The sequence below is a fragment of the Chiloscyllium plagiosum genome, chromosome 32 (assembly GCF_004010195.1).
Source record: "Chiloscyllium plagiosum isolate BGI_BamShark_2017 chromosome 32, ASM401019v2, whole genome shotgun sequence".
In the NCBI taxonomy this organism is placed as follows: Eukaryota; Metazoa; Chordata; class Chondrichthyes; order Orectolobiformes; family Hemiscylliidae; genus Chiloscyllium; species Chiloscyllium plagiosum.
In genome coordinates this window covers 39234873-39255027 of record NC_057741.1, presented here as the reverse complement: position 1 = coordinate 39255027, position 20155 = coordinate 39234873, and the positions used below count along the sequence as shown (strand labels likewise).

General features: G+C 46.2%; 1 protein-coding gene across 1 annotated transcript in view; it reads right to left on the bottom strand.

Annotated features, from left to right (window-relative positions):
* The window catches only part of LOC122539527 (epigen-like), a 26739-nt gene that overhangs the window by 5372 nt on the left and 1212 nt on the right, over positions 1–20155 (bottom strand). Inside the window, exons 2-5 of the mRNA XM_043674483.1 lie at positions 17021–17147; positions 14196–14321; positions 7529–7658; positions 936–1094 (exon numbers count right to left, since the gene is read on the bottom strand). Coding sequence (XP_043530418.1) covers positions 936–1094; positions 7529–7658; positions 14196–14321; positions 17021–17093 — 488 coding nt within the window. The 5' untranslated portion in view covers positions 17094–17147. The remainder of the gene's footprint in view (positions 1–935; positions 1095–7528; positions 7659–14195; positions 14322–17020; positions 17148–20155) is intronic.

Sequence of the window (20155 nt, the reverse complement as noted above, 5' to 3'; positions counted from 1 at the left end):
TTCTCCTGCCCTCTCCCCCATCCCCATTCTCCTGCTCCCCCCCATCCCCATTATCTTCCTCTGCTCCAAGTAATTCTCCAGCACCTCTCCTTACACAAAACAACTCTGTGCCTGAAACTAAAGCATTTGTTCTCTACCTTCCTTCTAAAACCTCCCTTTCTTTGTCTCTCACGTCTTTCTTTTATGAATCATTTTTAAACGGTGACCAAGCCTGGACATCCATTGGAGATGAGGAAAGAGGGAAGAATGGAAAATGAACTGCCTGTGAGGCCATTCACTTGGAGCCCCAGCCCGACCTCCTCGTTCAATGGAAAGTGAGGACTCACTCAGAGAGCCAGTGCTGAGCCCACTCCTTCGGGGCCATAATATTTCTACCAACCACTAAATGAATGATATATCAGAACAGAACTGTTGTATTCCTTTAAAATGATAAAACGTCACACTCTTCACCAGAGATTATCAGGCTGCTTTATGACACCAGGCCAGGAGAGGTGTCTTAGGAACAGAGGGCAGGTCGTCAGCAGGTGTCAAGTGGGGATTCAAGGCAGCTGACAGCCACCAGTGGTAGACTGAGTAAAATTGGGGTTGCTCAAAGGAGCAGGCCTTTCAGCCCATCGAGACCAGACCTGGAGCGGCACAAAGACATGGAAGGGTTGTAGACCCCCTCACAAGTTGGACACAAGACAGCTTACAGCCACTCGGCCGAAGAAGAGGAGGGGAGTGGTCCTCCTTGTCTGTTGGTCAACTCTCAGCCTCCAGACAACAATAACTGGATTATAATGGGCTTTTGCGATGTGTAAATTGGCTGCCTTTGTTAATCCAACACACCTGTGACTACGCTTCCTGAGGTATATTAATGGCTTTGAAAAGGTTCAGGACCTCCTGAGGGAGAGAAAGGCACTATATAAATGCAAGTTTCTTCTCTTTGAGCTTACCTGTTTCGACAGCAGCAGTAAAGAAGGACAGTGAGACCACTGAAGACCAAGCCAATCCCAATGGCAATGGAGATGTATAAGTATCGTTCCGATTCCAGGCTAGTGTGAGTCGTTAGCGTGAGGTGCTCACACCTCTCTCCCATGTAGCCTGGTTTACAACTGGAAGGTGGAACAGAAGAGATTCTGTAAAAATACCTTTCATCATTTTGAACAGTTTGATTAAATCTCCACCTGAAATATTCTGGACTGAGAACAATGCAGTCAGAGGGAACATCAGGAAGCCGGAAATTCAGGCAATCTATCAGCTCCACACCCAGTTTCACTAAGATCCTCACTGGTTTGCAGATTGAACCAATTCACCCGTCTTAGTTCTAAAATCACTAACACGCCCTACTAGTCTCAGTCAACACGTCTATTAATTAATTAATTAATTAATTGCTCTCATCAGATGCCGCAACACCTGCCGAGTTTCTCCAGCAATTTCTGTCTGTGTGCCAATCTCGTTTTGTGTCTTCAACAAATTTGGAAATAGTACAATTGTTTGCTGAGTCTGCTGGAAATCTGAAACAGAAACTGCTGGAGAAAGCAGCAGGTCTGGCAGTTTCTGTGGAGAGAAAGCAGAGTTAATGTTTCAATTCCCCGACTCCCACTTGAGGAATTTTCATTTTTGATTCCATCACAGGATGCGTGTGTTGCTGGCTGAGCCATCCCTGATTGCCCAGGAGTCAATGAAATCGCTGTAGGTCTGGAGACACAAATGGACCAGACTGGATAAAGACAGCAGTTTCCATCCCTGGGTCTGTATTAGAGTCATACAGCACCCAAACAGACCCTTCAGCCCAACCAGTCCATGCTGAACATAATCCCAAACTAAACTGGTCTCACCTGCCCTGCTCCTGGCCCTTGTCTCTCCAAACCTTTCCTATTCATGTATTTAACCAAATGTATTTTAAACATTGTAATTGTACCCACATCCACCACTTCCTCAGGAAGTTCATTCCATATGCCAGAGATTTACAGCTCAGCAAAAATACCCTTCAGCCCATCACATCTGCACCAGCCAATACCAAGCACCAGACTGTTCTAATCCCATTTCCCAGCACACATCTAAATTCCTCATCCCTGTTGTGAGGGTTTCTGCGTCTACCTTACTCTCAAGAGTTTTGAAGAGAGAGAAGTGATCTCATTAAATCTCAAAAGAATTCTTTCAGTCTGGGACAGGCTGACTATCAATGGGATGTTTCCCCTGGCTGGTGAGTCTAAAACCAGGGAAAATAATCTCAGGAGAATGAGTAGGCCATTTAAGACTGGGATAAGGAGGAATTCCTTCATTCAGCAGGCTGGAAATCTTTGGAATTCTCCAGCCCAGAGTGCTGTGGAAGCTCAATCATCAGGACAGGAATCTGTAGGTTTCTAAAGACTAATGACGTTAAGGAATATGGCGACTGTAGGAAAGTAGTGTTGAGGTGGATGATCAGCATTGATCTGATTGATTGGCAGTGCAGACCCGATGGGCTGAATGGGCACATTCCCATCTTTTCACCAGCCCTATAAAATTCCAAGCTTTTGTGATTTCCCAATTACAGCCCCCCCTTGCGTACCCTCAATTTTATTTGTTCCTTCAATGACTCAGCCGTAAACTCTCCAAACCTTTAAACACAACCTTTTTTATTGACCTTTCAGACATCTCTCTAATATCTCCTGACATCAAGTTTCCAATCATTACCAGTGCTGTGAAGATGTTTCGTTATATCTCAGGCACTATATAAATGCATGTTGATGGTATGTGAGGGAGCTTTACCGGGGATTTAGCCACAAGGTGAGGTTGGAGTCTCTGGGACTGGGACCATGGAGTATAGAAGATTGACAGGGAGATGTGAAAAAGAAGCACAAGGTTATGACAAGTTTAAACCTGCCCCCACAGATGATTTCATGAGGATTAGGGACACAGATTTAAAGATTCAGGTAAGAGATATAAGTGAGGACGAATTTATTGCAGGTGGCAATAGTAATGATCCGGAATGTTCTGTCTATGAGGGTGCTGGAACACGGACAGTCACAAATTCTGAAAGGGATCTGAATGGACACTTGAGGGAAATAAAATAACAGGGATATTGAAAGGGTGAAGGGGACCGTGGGCAGTGGGAAGGGACAGGACTGACTGCATTGCTCTGTTGAGCTCTGCCAAGCATGTGATGGGCTGAATAGCCTCCCCGCTGTGCAGTTACTCTTCTTCTGACTTCATATATTGTTGTTTTAGTTGAGGTATACAACTTGGGTTTGCCGTGGTGATACAAACATATGGATGAGGAGGCCACTCGGCCCTTCGAGCCTGCTCCACCATTCAATATGATCCTCTCTGATCTGATTTGAACCTCAACTCTACATTCCTGTTTATCCCCTTGGTCATTAGGAATCTATCCATCTCAGCCTTAAAAATATTTACAGATTCTGCACCCACTGCCTTTTGAGGAAGGGAATTCCAAACACTCACAATCCTCTGAGAAATAAAATCCTTTATCTCTATTTTATATGACCCCCAGTTTTAACTCTGACCCCAGACTCTCCCACAAGTGGAGCCGTCCTTTCACCATCCACCTGGTCAGGGTCCCTCAGGATCTGAAATGTTTCAATAAGGTCTCCTCTGTCTCTTCGAAACTCCAGAGATTACAGGTCTCAGTCTGTCCAGCCTTTCCTCATCAGGCAATCCCCACGTTCCAGGGATTAGTCTGGGAAACCTGCTCTGAGCTGTGTCCAACACATGAACATCCGTCCGTAAGTATGGGAGCAGTACAGTGCACAGGGCTCCAGATCCAGCCTCACTAATACCCTGTTTAATTAATGAGCTGCTATTGTACTCCATCCACTAAACAACTTTTACCATGTTTATGACTCATGGCCTTCCACTCTTACTGAAGACATTTCACATCTGGAGAGAAGGGATCAGGATATTTGTGTGACACCAAAACATTCCTCATCGTTTGGGTACAGTCAGGACAGAACAATGTCTGTGGGTTCCCACCACAGTCACACATGAATCCGGCTGACCAGACAGCGTCAGGATGATGTAATTACTTGTTGATCTTATGACAGAGGGAGGCCATTCATCCCTTTGTGCCTGTACCAGCTCTTTAAAAGAGCAATCCAATTAATCCCATTGTCCGTTCTCCTCCTCAATAAACTTTACAGCTTTTTTCCCCTTTCCACGAATTTATTTGATTTTCCTTTTGAAAGTTTGTGTTGAATCTGCTTTCACTGCCCTTGTGTTCCTGATCACAACAACTGAAAGCAAAATCTCCTCAACTCTGCTCTGGTTCTTTGAGTAACCATCATCTATCTGTGTCTTCTATCTACTGACCCTCCTTTCAGTGGAATCATTTTTACTATCGTTACTCTACCAACACCCTTCATAATTCTGAACAACTTTATGAAATCTCCCTGAAACTTCTCTTCTCTAAGGCAAACAATCTCAGCTTCCCACGTTTCTCCACATCATTAAAGTTCTGCACCCCTATCTTAGTAAATCTCCCCTGCACCAACTCCAAAGTCTGGAAATCCTTGCTAAACTGTGTAGATCCCAGAACCAGACACAAATCCCGAATGCATTGACACAAAATAATTGGTGTGGTTCCCTGAGGAACATACTCAGGTCGAGCAGCTCCATCTGAATCCTTTTTTTCAAATCCCCACAGTGTGGAAACAGGCCATTCAGCCCAACATTTCCTTGACAGTACTTGTGCCCAGTGTAAACTGCTCTCATCCCATTTATTTCACCCTATCGGCATATCCTTCCATTCTTCATCGATCAATCCAGCTTTCACTGACCACTCCCTGTGGGAGGGGAGTGTGTTCCACATTCTCATCACTCTGTGGTGAACAGGTTTCTCCTGAATTCCCCACTGGGTTTATCTACCACTCTCTCATATTAATGACCCCTCGCTTTGGTCTCCCCCACAGCTGTAAATGTTTTCTCTCTGTCTTTCCTGCTAAAACCTTTGATAATATTCTGACCTCTATCAGACCATATCTCAGCCTTGCCTTGGTAGGTTTCGTTGCAGGTTATCTGGCAGACTGTGACAATTGGAATGCTGTCTTATCCCACCCCCGCTATTTGGGTGATTATACTTGGACAACATGAAATAACTCAACTAAAATAAAACACCTATTCTATGGAATGATGTGGAGGAGACAGTGTTGGATTGGGTTGTACAACAGGTTTATTCAGAAGCACTAGCATTCAGAGTGCTGCTTCTTCAACACCACCTGATGAAGGAGCAGCGCTCCGAAAGCTAGTGCTTCCGAATAAACCTGTTGGACTAAAACCTGGTGTTTAGATTAGAGTGGTGCTGGAAAAGCACAGCAGGTCAGGCATCATCCAAGGAGCAGGAAAATCGACATTTCGGGCAAAAGCCCTTCATCAGGATTAGAGCTGATCCTGTTTCTCTAATCCTGATGAAGGGCTTTTGCCCGAAATGTCGATTGTCCTGCTTCTCGGATGCTGCCTGAACTGCTGTGCTTTTCCAGCACCACATTAATCTAGACTCTGGTTTCCAGCATCTGCAGTCATTGTTTTTACCTATAACCTGGTGTTGTGTGGTTTTTAACTTAGTTCTAAGGAAGGCAATGGACAGGTGACTTTGAAACTAATTCACACTTGGGAAATATAGTGCATCCAGTGAATCGTGTGTATATGCTTTTAGTCTTCATCAACTTTGACAAGACCATAATCAGGTGGAATGTATAGTCTGGATCCTGTCTGCAGCGTTATCAGCATCGCTAAATCTGCATGTCCTGTTTGATCATTTACATATCACCATTTCAATCACCACCTCTGGAATCTCAGAATAAGGACGCACCCATTTCAGACGGAGATGAAGAGGAATTTCTCCTTTCGAGAGTTGTGAGTCTTTGGAACTCCTGGCCACTGGGAGGTGTGGGGGCAGAGTCCTCGTGTATATTTAAGGCTGATAGGGAGAGATTCTTGATTAGTCAGGGAATCGGGGGGAATGGGGAAAGGGCAGGAAAGTGGACGTGAGGAATGTCAGATCAGCCCCCATCCTGTTGACTGGTGGAACAGGCTCGAAGGGCCTAAAGGAGAAGGTGAGGCCTGCAGATGCTGGAGATCAGATTCGAAAGTGTGGTGCTGGAAAAGCACATCCGGTCAGGCAGCATCTGAAGAGCAGGAGAGTCAGCATTAGCCTTTCAACAGGAATGGGGGTGGAGCAAAGGGGCTGAGAGGTAAATGAGAGGGGGTTGGAGCTGAGGAGAAGGTAGCTGGGAATGTGATAGGTAGATGAAGGTGGGGGGATGATGGTGAGAAGTCAGAGTGGAGGGTGGAGCAGATAGGTGGGAAGAAAGATGGACAGGTAAGACAGTTCAAGAGGCGGTGTTGAGTTGGAGGGTTGCATCTGGGAGAAGGTGGGGGTGACAGGAGATGCGGAAACTGGTGAAATCAACATTGATCCTGTGTGGTTGGGGGGGGAGGGGGGGGTTGTTTAGTGCGGGTGTCCCAGAGACATTCTTTGAAATGTTTCGCAAGTTGCAAGTCCTGGGCCTCCTCGCCGCCAAACTCTAGCCACCTGATGCCTGGAGAACACCTCATCTTCCTCCTTGGGAATCACCAACCACACGGCATCAATGTCAATTTCACCAGTTTCCTCATTTCTCCTCCCCCCAACTTATGCCAGGTCCAACCTTGCAACTCAGCACCACCCTCCTGAACTGTCCTACCTGTCCATCTTCTTTCCCACCTGTCTGCCCCACCCTCCTCTCTGACCTATCACCTTCACTCCCCACCTTCATCTACCTATCGCATTCCTAGCTACCCACCCCCCAGCCCCGTACCCTCTCATTTATCTCTCAGCCCCCTTGGGCTGCCCCTTCATTCCCAATGAAGAGCTTATGCTCGAAACGTCGACTCTCCTGCTCCTTGGATGCTGCCTGACCTGCTGTGCTTTTACAACACCATCCTTTTCAACTCAAGGGGCTGAACAGCCCAATCCTGTTCGTATTTCTCATGGTCTTATCGTCTAAGAGTTATACCGGACGCAAGGTGTTAACTCTGCTTTCTCTCCACGGACACAGCCAGACCACCTGAGTTTCTCCAGTGCTCTCTTTGTTTCAGTGTTTGAAAATGCCTCTGCTAATTCTGCCTGGGCAGATTCCTGCAAGTGGAATCAAAAGCTCTCACTTTTCTCCATTGTGCCTCAACAAAGGTCCCCCTCGCCCTCCCCTCACACCCCCCCACTCCCATTTTCCCCCCACCGTCCCTGGGGTAATCAGGTCCTTTGTCTGTTTCCTTGCTTGCCCGCCCCCCCTCCCCCAATTCTCATTAAAACAGTCCTTTCTCCCCTCCCTTCCTCCCTGTTCAAACAAAACCTCAAATAATCTATTTTCTTAAAAGTTTCATAATCTAGTAATGTTCATACAATTCCACACCCAGCCCATTTTGCTCCCTACATTGCCCATGAAGTTACTGTTTAATTCTTGGACAATCCTTAGAGAAACTGATTAACCTTCTCTTCCAACAAGATATGTCAACTCTGAGTTTTAAATGTGGTTAAAAAAATAAACTAAAAGTCTTGTTGACTTACACACAGATGCGATAATTGGTGATTTGATCCTGATCTTCATGGTATCTACAGTCACCATTCATACAATAGCTCTGACCACCTTCGTAACACTGCTGCCTCACTCTCAACGTCTTCGGTGTCTCGGGATTACCTATTCAATGGAGAAATGTGAGGTCAGCAAAATTCAACAACAACTGGCATTTACATAGCATCTCAAAAGTGGCAGAAGGTCCTAAGGAATTTCAAATGAGTATTGCTGAGCAAGTTATAAACCAGTATGAAGAGAAGTAGCCAAAGATTGATGAAAGAAGTAGGTTTTAGGGTGTATCTCACACGAGATAAGAGAGGCAGAGGTAGGGACGCAGGAGGGGGAGAGCTCAGTGCCCAAACAGTCAATGGGAGGACCACCAATGGTGGGATGATGCAACTCAGGGACACTCCTGAATCCAGAATTTAAGGAAATGCAGTGACAGAGGGATGAGGATAGCAGGCTGGAGGGAGTGACGGAGATAGGGAGAGGTATAGGATCTGGAGGAGGTACAGAGATAGGGAGGGTGTACACGCTTGAGGCAGTTACAGGGATAGGGCTGGAGGGGGTTATAGAGATAGCGAGGGGTGTTCGGACTGGAGGAGGTGACAGAGATAGGGAGGGGGTGTTCGGGCTGGAGGAGGGATGTAGGGGCTGGAGGAGGTGACAGAGATAGGGAGAGGTGAGAACACAGGGAATTTGAACACAAGGGTGAGCATGTTGTAATCCATGTACTGTTGTCTCAGGTCAGTGAGGGTCGTGAGCAGAGGAGATGGGGGAATAGCAGATGCTGGAAACCCAGACAGGGATGTGAAATATTTTGCAGAGGTTACATTTCCGCACACAGAACTGCTTTCAGAGAAACTGTTGGAGTTTACATTGGTGAGGAAGAAATGTCTTCGTTCATAATTCCCTATGTTCTTAATATAGAATAAAAGATCACAGAAGGAGACCATTTGGTCCATTCTCATGGTACTGGCTCTTTCAAAGAACTATCCTCTTAGTGATAGTCATAGAGGTGTACAGCTCAGAAACAGATCTTTCAGTCCAATTAGTCCATGCCAACCAAATATCCTAAATTAATCTAGTCCCGTTTGCCAGCACTTGGCCCATATCCCTCTAAATTCTTCCAATTTATGTACCCATCCAGATGCCTTTTAAATGTTGTCATTGTACCAGCTTCCACCACATCCTCTGGCAGCTCATTCCATACACACACCACCCTCTGTGTGAAAAAGTTGCCCCTTAGGTCCCTTTTACATCTTTCCTCTCTCATCCTAAACCTGTGCCCTCTAGTTCTGGACACGCCCCTCCCCAGGGAAAAGACCTTGTCTGTTACCCTATACATGATTTTATAAACCTCTTTAAAGTCACCTCTCAGCCTCCGATGCTCCAGGGAAAACAGCCCCAGCTATTCAGCCTCTCCCTGTAGCTCAAAAAAGTCACCTCTCAGCCTCCGACGCTCCAGGGAAAACAGCCCCAGCTATTCAGCCTCTCCCTGCAGCTCAAATCCTCCAACCCCAGCAACATCCTTGTAAATCTTTTCTGAACACTTTCAAGTTTCACAACATCGTTACGATAGGAAGGGGACCAGAACTGCACGCAATATTCCAAAAGTGGCCTAACCAATGTCCTGTACAGCCGCAACATGACCTCCCAACTCCTGTACTCAGTACTCTGACCGATAAAGGCAAGCATACCGAATGCCTTCCTCACCCTTCTTTCTTTGTCCACACCCTGGTATTGTTTTCCTTTTCGGATAATTATCTCAATTACTTTAGAAAGCTCCCATTGAATCTATTTCAAATGCCCTTACCCGGACTCTGAGCAGTACAGACTAAAAAAAAGCAAGAAGAAAAATAAATACTCATTCTTGATCATAAATTAGGGACTGACACTTCCAGTGCGACACTAAAGGACAGCTGCTCTGTCGAAAATGAAACCAAGGCCCATTTACCATCTCAGATCCCATGGCACTGTTTCAAAGCTCTCCCTTAGTGTCATGTCCAATATTCAACCTTCATCAATGAAGACAGATTTCCTCATCATTATCACATTGCCCTTTGTGGGATCCTGCTGTGCACAAAAGAGCAGTTGCAATTTTCTGCATGACTGCACAGCCAGGCTGTCCTGGGAGAAAGGGAAGACTGCAGACGCTGGAGAGTCAGCGTCGAAGAATGTGGTGCTGGAAAAGCACAGCAGGTTAAGCAGCATCCGAGGAGCAGGAGAGTCGACATTTCAAGTATAAGCCCTTCATCAGCCAGGCTGTCCTATTGGCTTTACTCAGGGACATCCTGAGTCTGTGATCAGCACTTTAGAATCGCCAGCATCTTCTCTGTTCTTTTAGCAGATCCTTGAGCTCGGGACAATCTCTCAGCGGCAAACCAGGGACTCTGTGCCAACAAGCATTATCCTTTACCTTCACACTTTTGTTGACCATCCTTAATTACCCTTGAGAAGACAATCAATGAGCTGTTTTCTTAATCCATTGGAGTCTGTGTGGTGTTGAAGGAGCCACAGTGAGTGGCTGCATTTTGGAGATGGGACACATCCCCGTGCTGCTCTTTAAGAAACATTGTGTGGTAGGTTAAATATATTTTGCATGCTCAAATTTCTCTGCTGATACATCATGTCTTATCACACAAGCAGCACAGCCACTCAGTCTTCAATACTACCCCACCAGTCAGTAACCTCTCCTCTACATCCCTACATATTCCCCGATAATCACTACACTGGTGCGTTATGAGAATGGTCAGGAGGTACTGAAGCCTGGGCTGTACAATGAAGACGACCCTGTCAAACAGTAAAAGGTTATAATCGTCAAGGACATGAAATTCATGGCTAAATATATTTTAACATTGAACGACCAGCTCCTTGATCTCAGATTCAGACAGTTGACACCTTTCAGATTCCTGATGAAGGGCTAATGCCCGAAATGTTGATTCTCCTGCTCCTCGGATGTTGCCTGACCTGCTGTGCTTTTCCAGCGACATACTCTCGACTCTAATCTCCAGCATCTCCAGTCCTCACTTTCTCCTACCTTTCAAATTCACCCTTTTACAGGGAGTTGTGGAAGCTCACACAATGAGGATGTTTAGAGGAGAGATTGATAGATTTCTGATTACCCAATCATGTATGGTGTTCTGGGGATGGGGTGGGTAAAAGGCATTTGAAGCTATAATTGATTTGGATGGTGGTATAGGCTTGACAGACTGAATGGTCTACTCCAATATTCCTGTTCTATTCCTTATCCCTCTCTATCTCTCTCTAACCTCACACGACCTTATCCCCTGAGATTTTGACACTCCTTTGATGAACATTCACAATTTCCATTGCCTCACCATTGACTGCCTTACTTCCAGCTGCCTGGGAGCTAAGATCAAGATGTGGGTGGCACGGTGGCAGTGGTTAGCACTGCTGCCTCACAGCACCAGAGACCCGGGTTCAATTCCTGCCTCAGGTGACTGACTGTGTGGAGTTTGCACGTTCTCCCCGTGTCTGCGTGGGTTTCCTCCGGGTGCTCCGGTTTCCTCCCACAGTCCAAAGATGTGCAGGTTAGGTGAATTGGCCATGCTAAATTGCCCGTAGTGTTAGGTGCAAGGGTAAAATGTAGGGGATTGGGTCTGGGTGGGCCCACTTCAGTGGGTCGGTGTGGACTTGTTGGGCCGAAGGGCCTGTTTCCACAATGTAAGTAATCTAATTCCCTGCCTAAACATCTATGACTTTCTATGCCTCTCCATTTAAGATGCTCCTTAAACCTGACCTTAACATGAATAGAAGGGATATGTTTGGAGGGACAAGGCAGGCAGGTGGGACTACTTTAGTTTGGGATTAGGGTTGGCATGGACTGGTAGGACTGAAGGGTCTGTTTCTGTGCTCAGTGGCTCTCTGACTCTATGACCAAGTATGTGATCCCCTGTCTCCTTACACCATTCGGTGTTGTACTGGATTACTGTTGGGTATCTTCAGCTACTCTCTGGGCAGTTTTGAAAAGCAAGTTGTTGCTGTTATTGTGGGAACTGCTCATCATCAATGAATGCAATTAACATCCAACGTTTCTATAAATATCTTAGTCAGCCAATGGTGCTTTCCCACATCACATTATCAGCACATAGACTCCAGGATTCTGTTCAGACTAATGTTAGTATGCAAAAGATCAAATCAGCTACCTGTTACAGTGATGTTGTGCTCACCGATAAGTTCAGTTCAAGGTGGAAGTGGCTCCAGACCCCTAAACGCTTCCTAACAATTCTAATGGACAACTCTGATCTCTAATGAGTGCTTTGTTCATATAGCACTTGCCAAGCAGGCCATTTGGCCCCTCTGGCTGATACTATTTAATGCACATGAGTCTACTCCCACATGACCTCATTCCACCCAATCACTATGACCCTTGGTTTCTTTCTCCCTCATGTGTTCATCCAGCTTTGCCTGAAATGCATTGCTATTCTTCACTTTGAAGAGTTCCAGATTCTCACCGCTCTCTGGATAAAGACAAGCCACAAAACTCACCGTGTTGTGGTAATGTCACTAGATCTACTAATCCACAGGTTGGTTCTGTGGCCAAGAGTTCAAATCCCAGGATGGTAGCGAGTGGAGTTTACAATTTATTAATGTGACAATAGATTAAATCATAGAACCCCTGCAGTATGGAAGCAGGCCATTCAGCCCATCAGGTCCACACCGACCTTCTGAAGACCATCCCATTCATACCCACACCCCTTCTCTATCCCTGCAGCCCTGCATTCCCCAGGGCCAATTCACCTAACCTACACACCTCTGGACTGTGGGAGCAAACTGGAGCACCCAGAGGAAACCCACACAGACATGGGGAAAATGTGCAAACTCCACACAGACAGTCCTTACCTGGTCTGGCGTACAGACCCACAGCAATGTGGCTGTCTCCTAACCTGCCCTCGGAAATAGCTGAGCAAGGCACCCAGATCAGGAACAGTTAGGGATGGTCAATCTATGTCAGTCTTGTCAATGACACCTACATCCCTGAAGGGGGGAGGGGGTGATCACTTTACTGCAAACTGTCACTCTGATCATTTTACCCATTGACCAAAAGTATTGTCCTGTGAGTCCAGCACTTCCTCTGCTGGTCTTTACAAGTCCTGAGCTGACATGGCAAAGCTATCCACACTAACGCTACACAGGCTGGTCCTGTGACACCTTGTGTTATCAAAACGTTGGATGGAATTGTTCATACTTTTACAAAAGGAAAAGAAAGGTTTGCATTAATATCACACTTCCATTCAGCCCATCGATTCTCTCCCACTATTTATGGTTGATCTGCGACCTAACTGCATATACCTGCCTTTCATCCATATCCCCAATACACATACTCAACAAAACTTGATTTAAAATTAACAACTGGTTCAGCATCCACTGCTGTTTTTGGAAGAGAGTTCCCTTGTGTGTAGCAGTGCTTTCTAACACCTCTCCTGAGTGGTATGGCCCTAATCCCCAACCAGTGGGAACAGTTTATTTTTATCCATCCTGTCTTTTCACAATCTTAGAACAATTGCAAAGCACTAGGAATTACCGCCATCAGTCTGTGCACAGCAAGATCCCACAACATGATCATGACCAGATATCCCGTTTTTGTAAAAAATAGTGCTCAGTAAGCCTGACAGAGGCCTTTGACCTTGAGCATTAACTCTGTTTTTCTCAGTACAGACGCTGTCAGACTTGCTGAGTATTTTCATCTTTTTCTGCAGTATTCAGTGATGTTAGCCCAGGACTTTAGAGAGAGCTCTCCTACTCATCTTTGAAATGGTGCAATGGCACCTTCCACATTTACCTGGGAGAGTAAATGGAGTTTCAGTCATATCACATCTGAAAGACTCTCACGCTGGGAGTGTCACAATGGATTTCATATTGAAGTGCCTGAAGTGGGATTTGAATCTATGACCTGCTGAGGCTTGGAGCGAGTTGCGGAATTTTTCTTTCTCCCTGTGGGTGGCAGGGGTCTGGGATGCACTGCCTGGGAGAGTAGTTGAGGCGGGAAACCTCACAACCTTTAACAAGTATATGGATGAGCACACAACATTCAAGGCTATGGGCCACGTGCTGGAAAGAGTAGATTTAGTGTAGTTTGCCAGCACAGACTCAATGGGCTGAAGGCACTCTTCTGAACTGTCTGATTTATAGTGTGGTTTCAAACTCTGCCCTGGCTGTGGAAATTTACAGAGGACACACCTCCCTCCTTATCTCACTGCACTCCTGCAGACTGGTGTCTCTCAGGCACCTCTGTACAATGGAGAGAAAGCTTCCTGTACTCCTTTGTGGGCTAAGCCCCTCACATCGCAGCCTAACTCAGTCACTCAGTGTGGCACCAACACACTGTCTTCCTCATATCATAGAAATAAAATTATTGTCAATGTGAGTGTCAGCAATAGCTGGATCTGGTTAGTAAGTCTGTGGATGGTGCTGGGATTAATCTACAATTAATGAAAGGTGATTCTGTATTTAAAACTAGAATGTCTGTATCCTCACTATAACTAGTGAGGATATACCTTCATAATACAGCTTATCAAAGAACTACAATTGTATCTGTAGAATGGAAAAGTTATTGATTTTTAAATGATTGAAGACAAGACTCTTGCCACCAAAACAAAGCCAGTGTATTCAGGCTGGAAGATGATTGTAGCTTACCTCTGTGCTCTCCTGTGATAGGCTCCAGCGTAGCTGATGTATTTTCAGACACACCAGGGGTGTGGAGGGATTCAGTGAAGGGCACTTCAGTCAATTCACTCGGTGCAACAGCCGCAGCAAAAATTACTGGGAACAGAATGAAAAATGAATAGAATCAAAATGGAATGAGCGACAGACTATGCTGGGTTGTTTGTAGGTGGTACATGAACGGTCGACTCCAATTCTCTTTGGGACATTCTCCATTCTCTGAACTCTGCTGCTAATATCCATCGTCACAATGAGCCCCATCCAGACACCGTGCTCACTGCTCACCGATACACTGTCTCTCCCACCCTGACAAAACACTGCGCTTAAAATTCTCAGCCTTGTGTTCTACTCTCTCCACATCTCCGTACCCTCCCTCAGAACTGCTGCCAAAACTATAAAATATGCAAACAATTCAGGAAAGGGTTCTTCACCCAGAGAGTGGTGAGAGTTTGAAATGTACTGCTCTAGGGAGTGGTTGAGCTGATTATGACAGATACCTTTATGGAGAAGTGTGAGGGGAAGGAATAAACGTTGACAGGGTGACATAAAGACAAGCTGGAGGAGGCAGATATGGAGTGTAAACACAGCCTGGCTGAGTTGGGCTGAATGGCCTGTTTCCACCTGTACAGTCGACATAATTCTGAAATACTGACTAAGATAGTTTCTCAAATTCTGATCTCTCACACTGGTCTTCACCTCCTTTGCCCAACCACTGGTAGCAGCTGCTTGACCCCTCTGAAAGTACAGCACTCCCTCAGCAGTGACCCTCTGACAGTGCGACACTCCCTCAGCACTGACCCTACACTCCCTCAGCACTGACCCTCTGACAGTGTGGCGTTCCCTCAGCACTGACCACCCGACAGTGTGGCACTCCCTCAGCACTGACCCTCTGACAGTGCGGCACTCCCTCAGCACTGACCCTCCGGTAGTGCGGCACTCCCTCAGCAGTGACTCTCTGACAGTGTGGCATTCCCTCAGCACTGACCCTCCGACAGTGCGGCTCTCCCTCAGCACTGACCCTCTGACAGTGCGACACTCCCTCAGCACTGACCCTCTGACAGTGCAGCACTCCCTCAGCACTGATCCTCTGACACTGCGACACTCCCTCAGCACTGACCCTCTGACAGTGCGACACTCCCTCAGCACTGACCCTCTGACAGTGCGACACTCCCTCAGCATTGACCCTCTGACAGTGCGACACTCCCTCAGCATTGACCCTCTGACAGTGCGGCGCTCCCTCAGCACTGACTCTCCGACAGTGCGACACTCCCTCAGCATTGACCCTACCTCCTATGTGATTTACCCAAAGATAATTTTCTTTTAATTAAGCTGTTCAAACATCTTATGATAAATGCTCCATGCAGTGGGATGTGAACTCACGCATCCTTGTCCAGAGGTAAGGACATTACCACCATGTCTAAAGATCCTTGAGGCCACCCTAACTTTCCTCATATTCAGCAGCAACATTGAGTGACATTCTTTACTGTAGACATTCACTCTGGCATCACTTGTTCCTACTGTATTTAAATAAATAACTAACGAGCTGAATTATTCTGAACTACCTGTGAATGGAATGTGTAGATCCTCCCACTGAAGAATGAAATTGACTCTGTCGAGAATTTTTCACCAAAGAAAACTATTCAGCCCATCAGTCCTATACTGGCTCTCTGTAATTCGACTGGTCAATTGGTCCCACTTTCTTGTTCTCTCTCCCTAACCCTACAAACCTCTCCTTCATAAATCTTGCTCTACATCCCCATTTCTAAAATTCATTATTTAATCTGCATCCACCAACAGTTCTGGCAGCACATTCCAGATCACAATAACTGATCTGTTAAAATATTGTTCTTATCTTTTGTCTGATTCTTTTCTCCAATGTCTTCAATTTACTTCTCCCCATTTTCTGACCTCTGATCAGAGAAAACTGCTCTCTCTTATTTGTTCCAATAAAATCCTTCATGATTCTGAACATCTCTCTTAAAATCTCCCTTTAACCAGCTCTGCTCCCGGGACAACAATCCCAGGTTCTCCAGTCTCTCCACATTCACTGAAGTATCACATCTCAGGAACACCCCAAAATGACTTTCATTCACTCTGACTGGCTCAGGAACCTCGGATCACATTTCTGAATACACACACACACTCTCTTTCTCACACACACAGATACACAGACCCATACACACACACAGACACACTCTCTTTCTCACACACAAACAGATACACATGCACAAACACACACTGCCTCTCGCACACACAGACACGCACAAACACTCTCTCTCACTCAACAATACACACACACATACTCATATACACATACTCACACTCAAATGCTCACTCAGTAACACACTCACTCACACCAGCCCACTCTCACACTCATTCATACACACCAACAGATGCACACACACACACTCAAACACACAATCATTTTCATACACACACAGACACATATACTCTCATGCACACAGACATACACACACATGCACACATTCTCGCACACACAAAGACACACACACAGACACACACTCACACATGCACACACAGACACAGGCACAGGCACACAGGCACAGGCACACAGGCACACACACACACAAACTTGTTCCTATGAACTCCCCTCATTCTGTTGTGTGAAGATGAGAATGACATGTACTCCACAGCTCTGAGCCCTCTCAAATTCTCCCTTGTGGGTTAGAGAAATGATAATTCCCATATTGCAGCATACCTCTGGAGGTGACTGAAGGATTAAAAAGTTGTTCAGATAAAGAGAAATCCACGCAAGTGCAATATGAACTGTGCCTTACCACTCAGTGTGATGAAAGATCGTCCAGTGACAGACGCCATTCTCATTCTCACCTCACTTTCACTCAGGAGCATACCGTCTGTCTCTCTGTTGTGTTGTTACTTGCTGCTGCGCTCGTATTTATAGATCTGTCAGGAGAGGACAACGTCAGAGCCTATGGAAGTACACTACCACATGCCCCCAGTCCAGAGCCTGAGGTGAAATAACCTGACATTCACTTCAAAGCTCAGCATCTGTGGTTACGCAGCACAGAGGAATTTTCATTAAAATAACAAAGAGCTTCCTGTGACTTGCAGCGATTTCTGCAGTCGCCTATACTTGACTGCCTGCTTCACAGCAGGCTGGCTCATCAGTGGAATTCGTTTCTTGGGCACCTCCCAAACTAAACGATTAGTTGACCAAAGGAATTGTTTCATACTGGTTCAAGGTGAGCAAGGAATTTCTTTAGCACATTTCCTGGCAGCGTAGTACAAAGATCATTAACAGGTGACGCTCCCTCAGGTAACACTATGAGCCATCCATCACAATTTCATCTTTTAAAGGTTTTCAGTCATGTCGCTCAAGATCACCACACATCACAAAGTGCTTCAGAGCCAACAATGGGAGGGTTGCTTCAGCTTGGTAAACTGGTTTGCAAACAGAGTGATACCAACAGTGTGGGTTCAATTCCTGCACCAGCTGAGGTTACCATGAAGGATGCACCTTCTCAACCTCTCCCTGAGGCACGGTGACCCTCAGGTTAAACCCCCATCGTTTGGTTCTCCCTAATGACAGAATAGGTGAACGCCTCATCTTCCGCCTCGGAACACTTCAACCCCAGGGCATCAATGTGGACTTCACCGGTTTCCTCATTTCCCCTTTCCCCCACCTCACCCCAGTTCCAAGGCTCTTCTGAAACGAGAACAGAAACTGCTGGAGAAACTCAGCAAGTCTGGCAGCATCTATAGACAGAGCAACAGAGTTAATGTTTTGAGTCCAGTGTCGAGAGCGTGTTGCTGGAAAAGCACAACAGGTCAGGCAGCACCCGAGGAGCAGGATTTCCTGATGAAGGGCTCCGGCCCGAAACGTCGACTCTCCTGCTCCTCGGATGCTGCCTGACCTATTGTGCTTTTCCAGCACCACTTTCTCAATCTCCAGCATCTGCAGGCCTCACTGTCTCCTCCGTTTTGAGTCCAGTGATCCTTCTTTAGAAGTAATAGCAGCTTTTGGGTTAGAGGGGTATGGTTAAGGAAGGAGTGAATAGAATAAATGGAAAAGATGCTGAGAGAGAGACAGAAATTAGAGAGGCAAACACAGGGATTATTGACAATAAGGTGAGAGGGAGAGAAACGTCATGTGGTATGGCAACTGGAAACTGGTTAAAGATGTGTTGGCTGAGCAGGGAGTACAGGCCCCAGGTAATGAACGTGAAGGAATGTGTCATGTTCTAAATTTGTTAAACTGAATGTTGAGTTCTGAGGCCTATTAAGGGCTCCAGGCAGAAAGTGAGGAGCTTCTCCTCCAGCTTACACCGAGCCTCACTGGGACACTGCAGAAGGCCTGAGACAGAGACGTTGACATGGGAACACAGTGGTGTGTTGAGGTGGCAGGCAACTGGAAGCTCAGGGTCATTTTTCCAGATAGGGAGGAGGTATTTCTGAACTGTAGTCATTGTTGTATTGTAGTAAATACATTAACCAGCTTTTACACAGCAAACAAGTGTTCAGTGATGCTGCTTAAGGAATGAATATTGGCCAGGACACACCTCTGTGAAGTGCCTTTTGACCTTTTACAACATAAAAGTGTTGTTTAAATGTGAGTTCACTTTGTTAAGTTATCATTTTAAAAGGGCATGGAGGCCGGTACTCAGGAACAGGAGTAGCCACTCAGTCCATTTAGCACATCCCACCATTCAGACCAAAGCTGATCATCCCTACAGCCATATTTTCCCCACACTGTCTCCGTATCCCTCCATGTCATTAGTCCCCAGAAACTTAGCGATGTCAGCCTTGAAGCTGCTCAATGTCTGAGCTTCCACACTTCTCTGGGCTAGAAAATTCACCACCCTCTGAGTGAAGGAAATCATCATCATCTCCAGCTTAAAGGGCCTACCCCTGAGATTATTTTCCCTGGTCCTAGACGCACCATCCCATAGGTGGTTCAGTGGTTAGCACTGCTGCCTCACAGCGCCAGGGACCCAGGGTTGATTCCACGCTCGGGCAACTGCCTGTGTGGAGTTTGCACATTCTCCCCGTGTCTGCGTGGGTTTTCTCTGGGTGCTCCTGTTTCCTCCCACAATCCAATGATGGGCAGGTTAGAGTGTCATGCTGAATTACCCTGTACGTGCAGGCTGGGTGGGTTAGCTATGGGGAATGCAGGGTGACAAGGAGGTGGGTCTGGGTGGGATGCTCATCAAGGACTTGATGGGCTGAATAGCCTGCTTCCACACTGTAGGGATTCTATGATCCACATCCTGTAAGAATTTTGTAAGCTTCAAAACAATCACCTCACATTCTTTGAAACTCCATCGAATACAGACTGAGTCTCCTCATAGGACAGGCCTGCAGTTGCAAGGATTAATCTGGAGAATCCCTGCTGGCCTCCATCTGTGGTGAGTGCATCCTCCATTACAGAAGGAGCCCAAAAGTGTATGTAACATTGCAGCTGCAGTCTCACCAAAGCCTGACAGAACTTCAGCAAAACATTGTTACTCCTGTACTCAAATCCCCTGGAAATGGAAGCCAATTAGTGCTTGTCCTTCCAATTCCTTGTTGCAGCTACACGCTTGCTTTCAGACACTTGTGGACAAGAACACCTAGATTCCTTTAGAAATCTCAGCAATTAAGAAATATCCTGTCTTTCTGTTTTCTCCACCAGTGTGAATAACTTTGCATCTATTCACATTCCATTCCATCGGACATGTTTGAGCTCATTCCCATTGCTCGTTCACATCCTGTTGAAGGCTTCTCGCACCATCCGCACGATTTACCTTCTCATCCAACTTCAATTCATAGAGGCATAGAGACGTACAGCACAAAAACAGACCCTTCGGTCCAACCCGTTCATGCTGACCAGATATCCCAACCCCATCGAGTCCTGCCTGCCAGCACCCGGCCCATATCCCTCCAAACCCTTCCTATTCATATACCCATCCAAA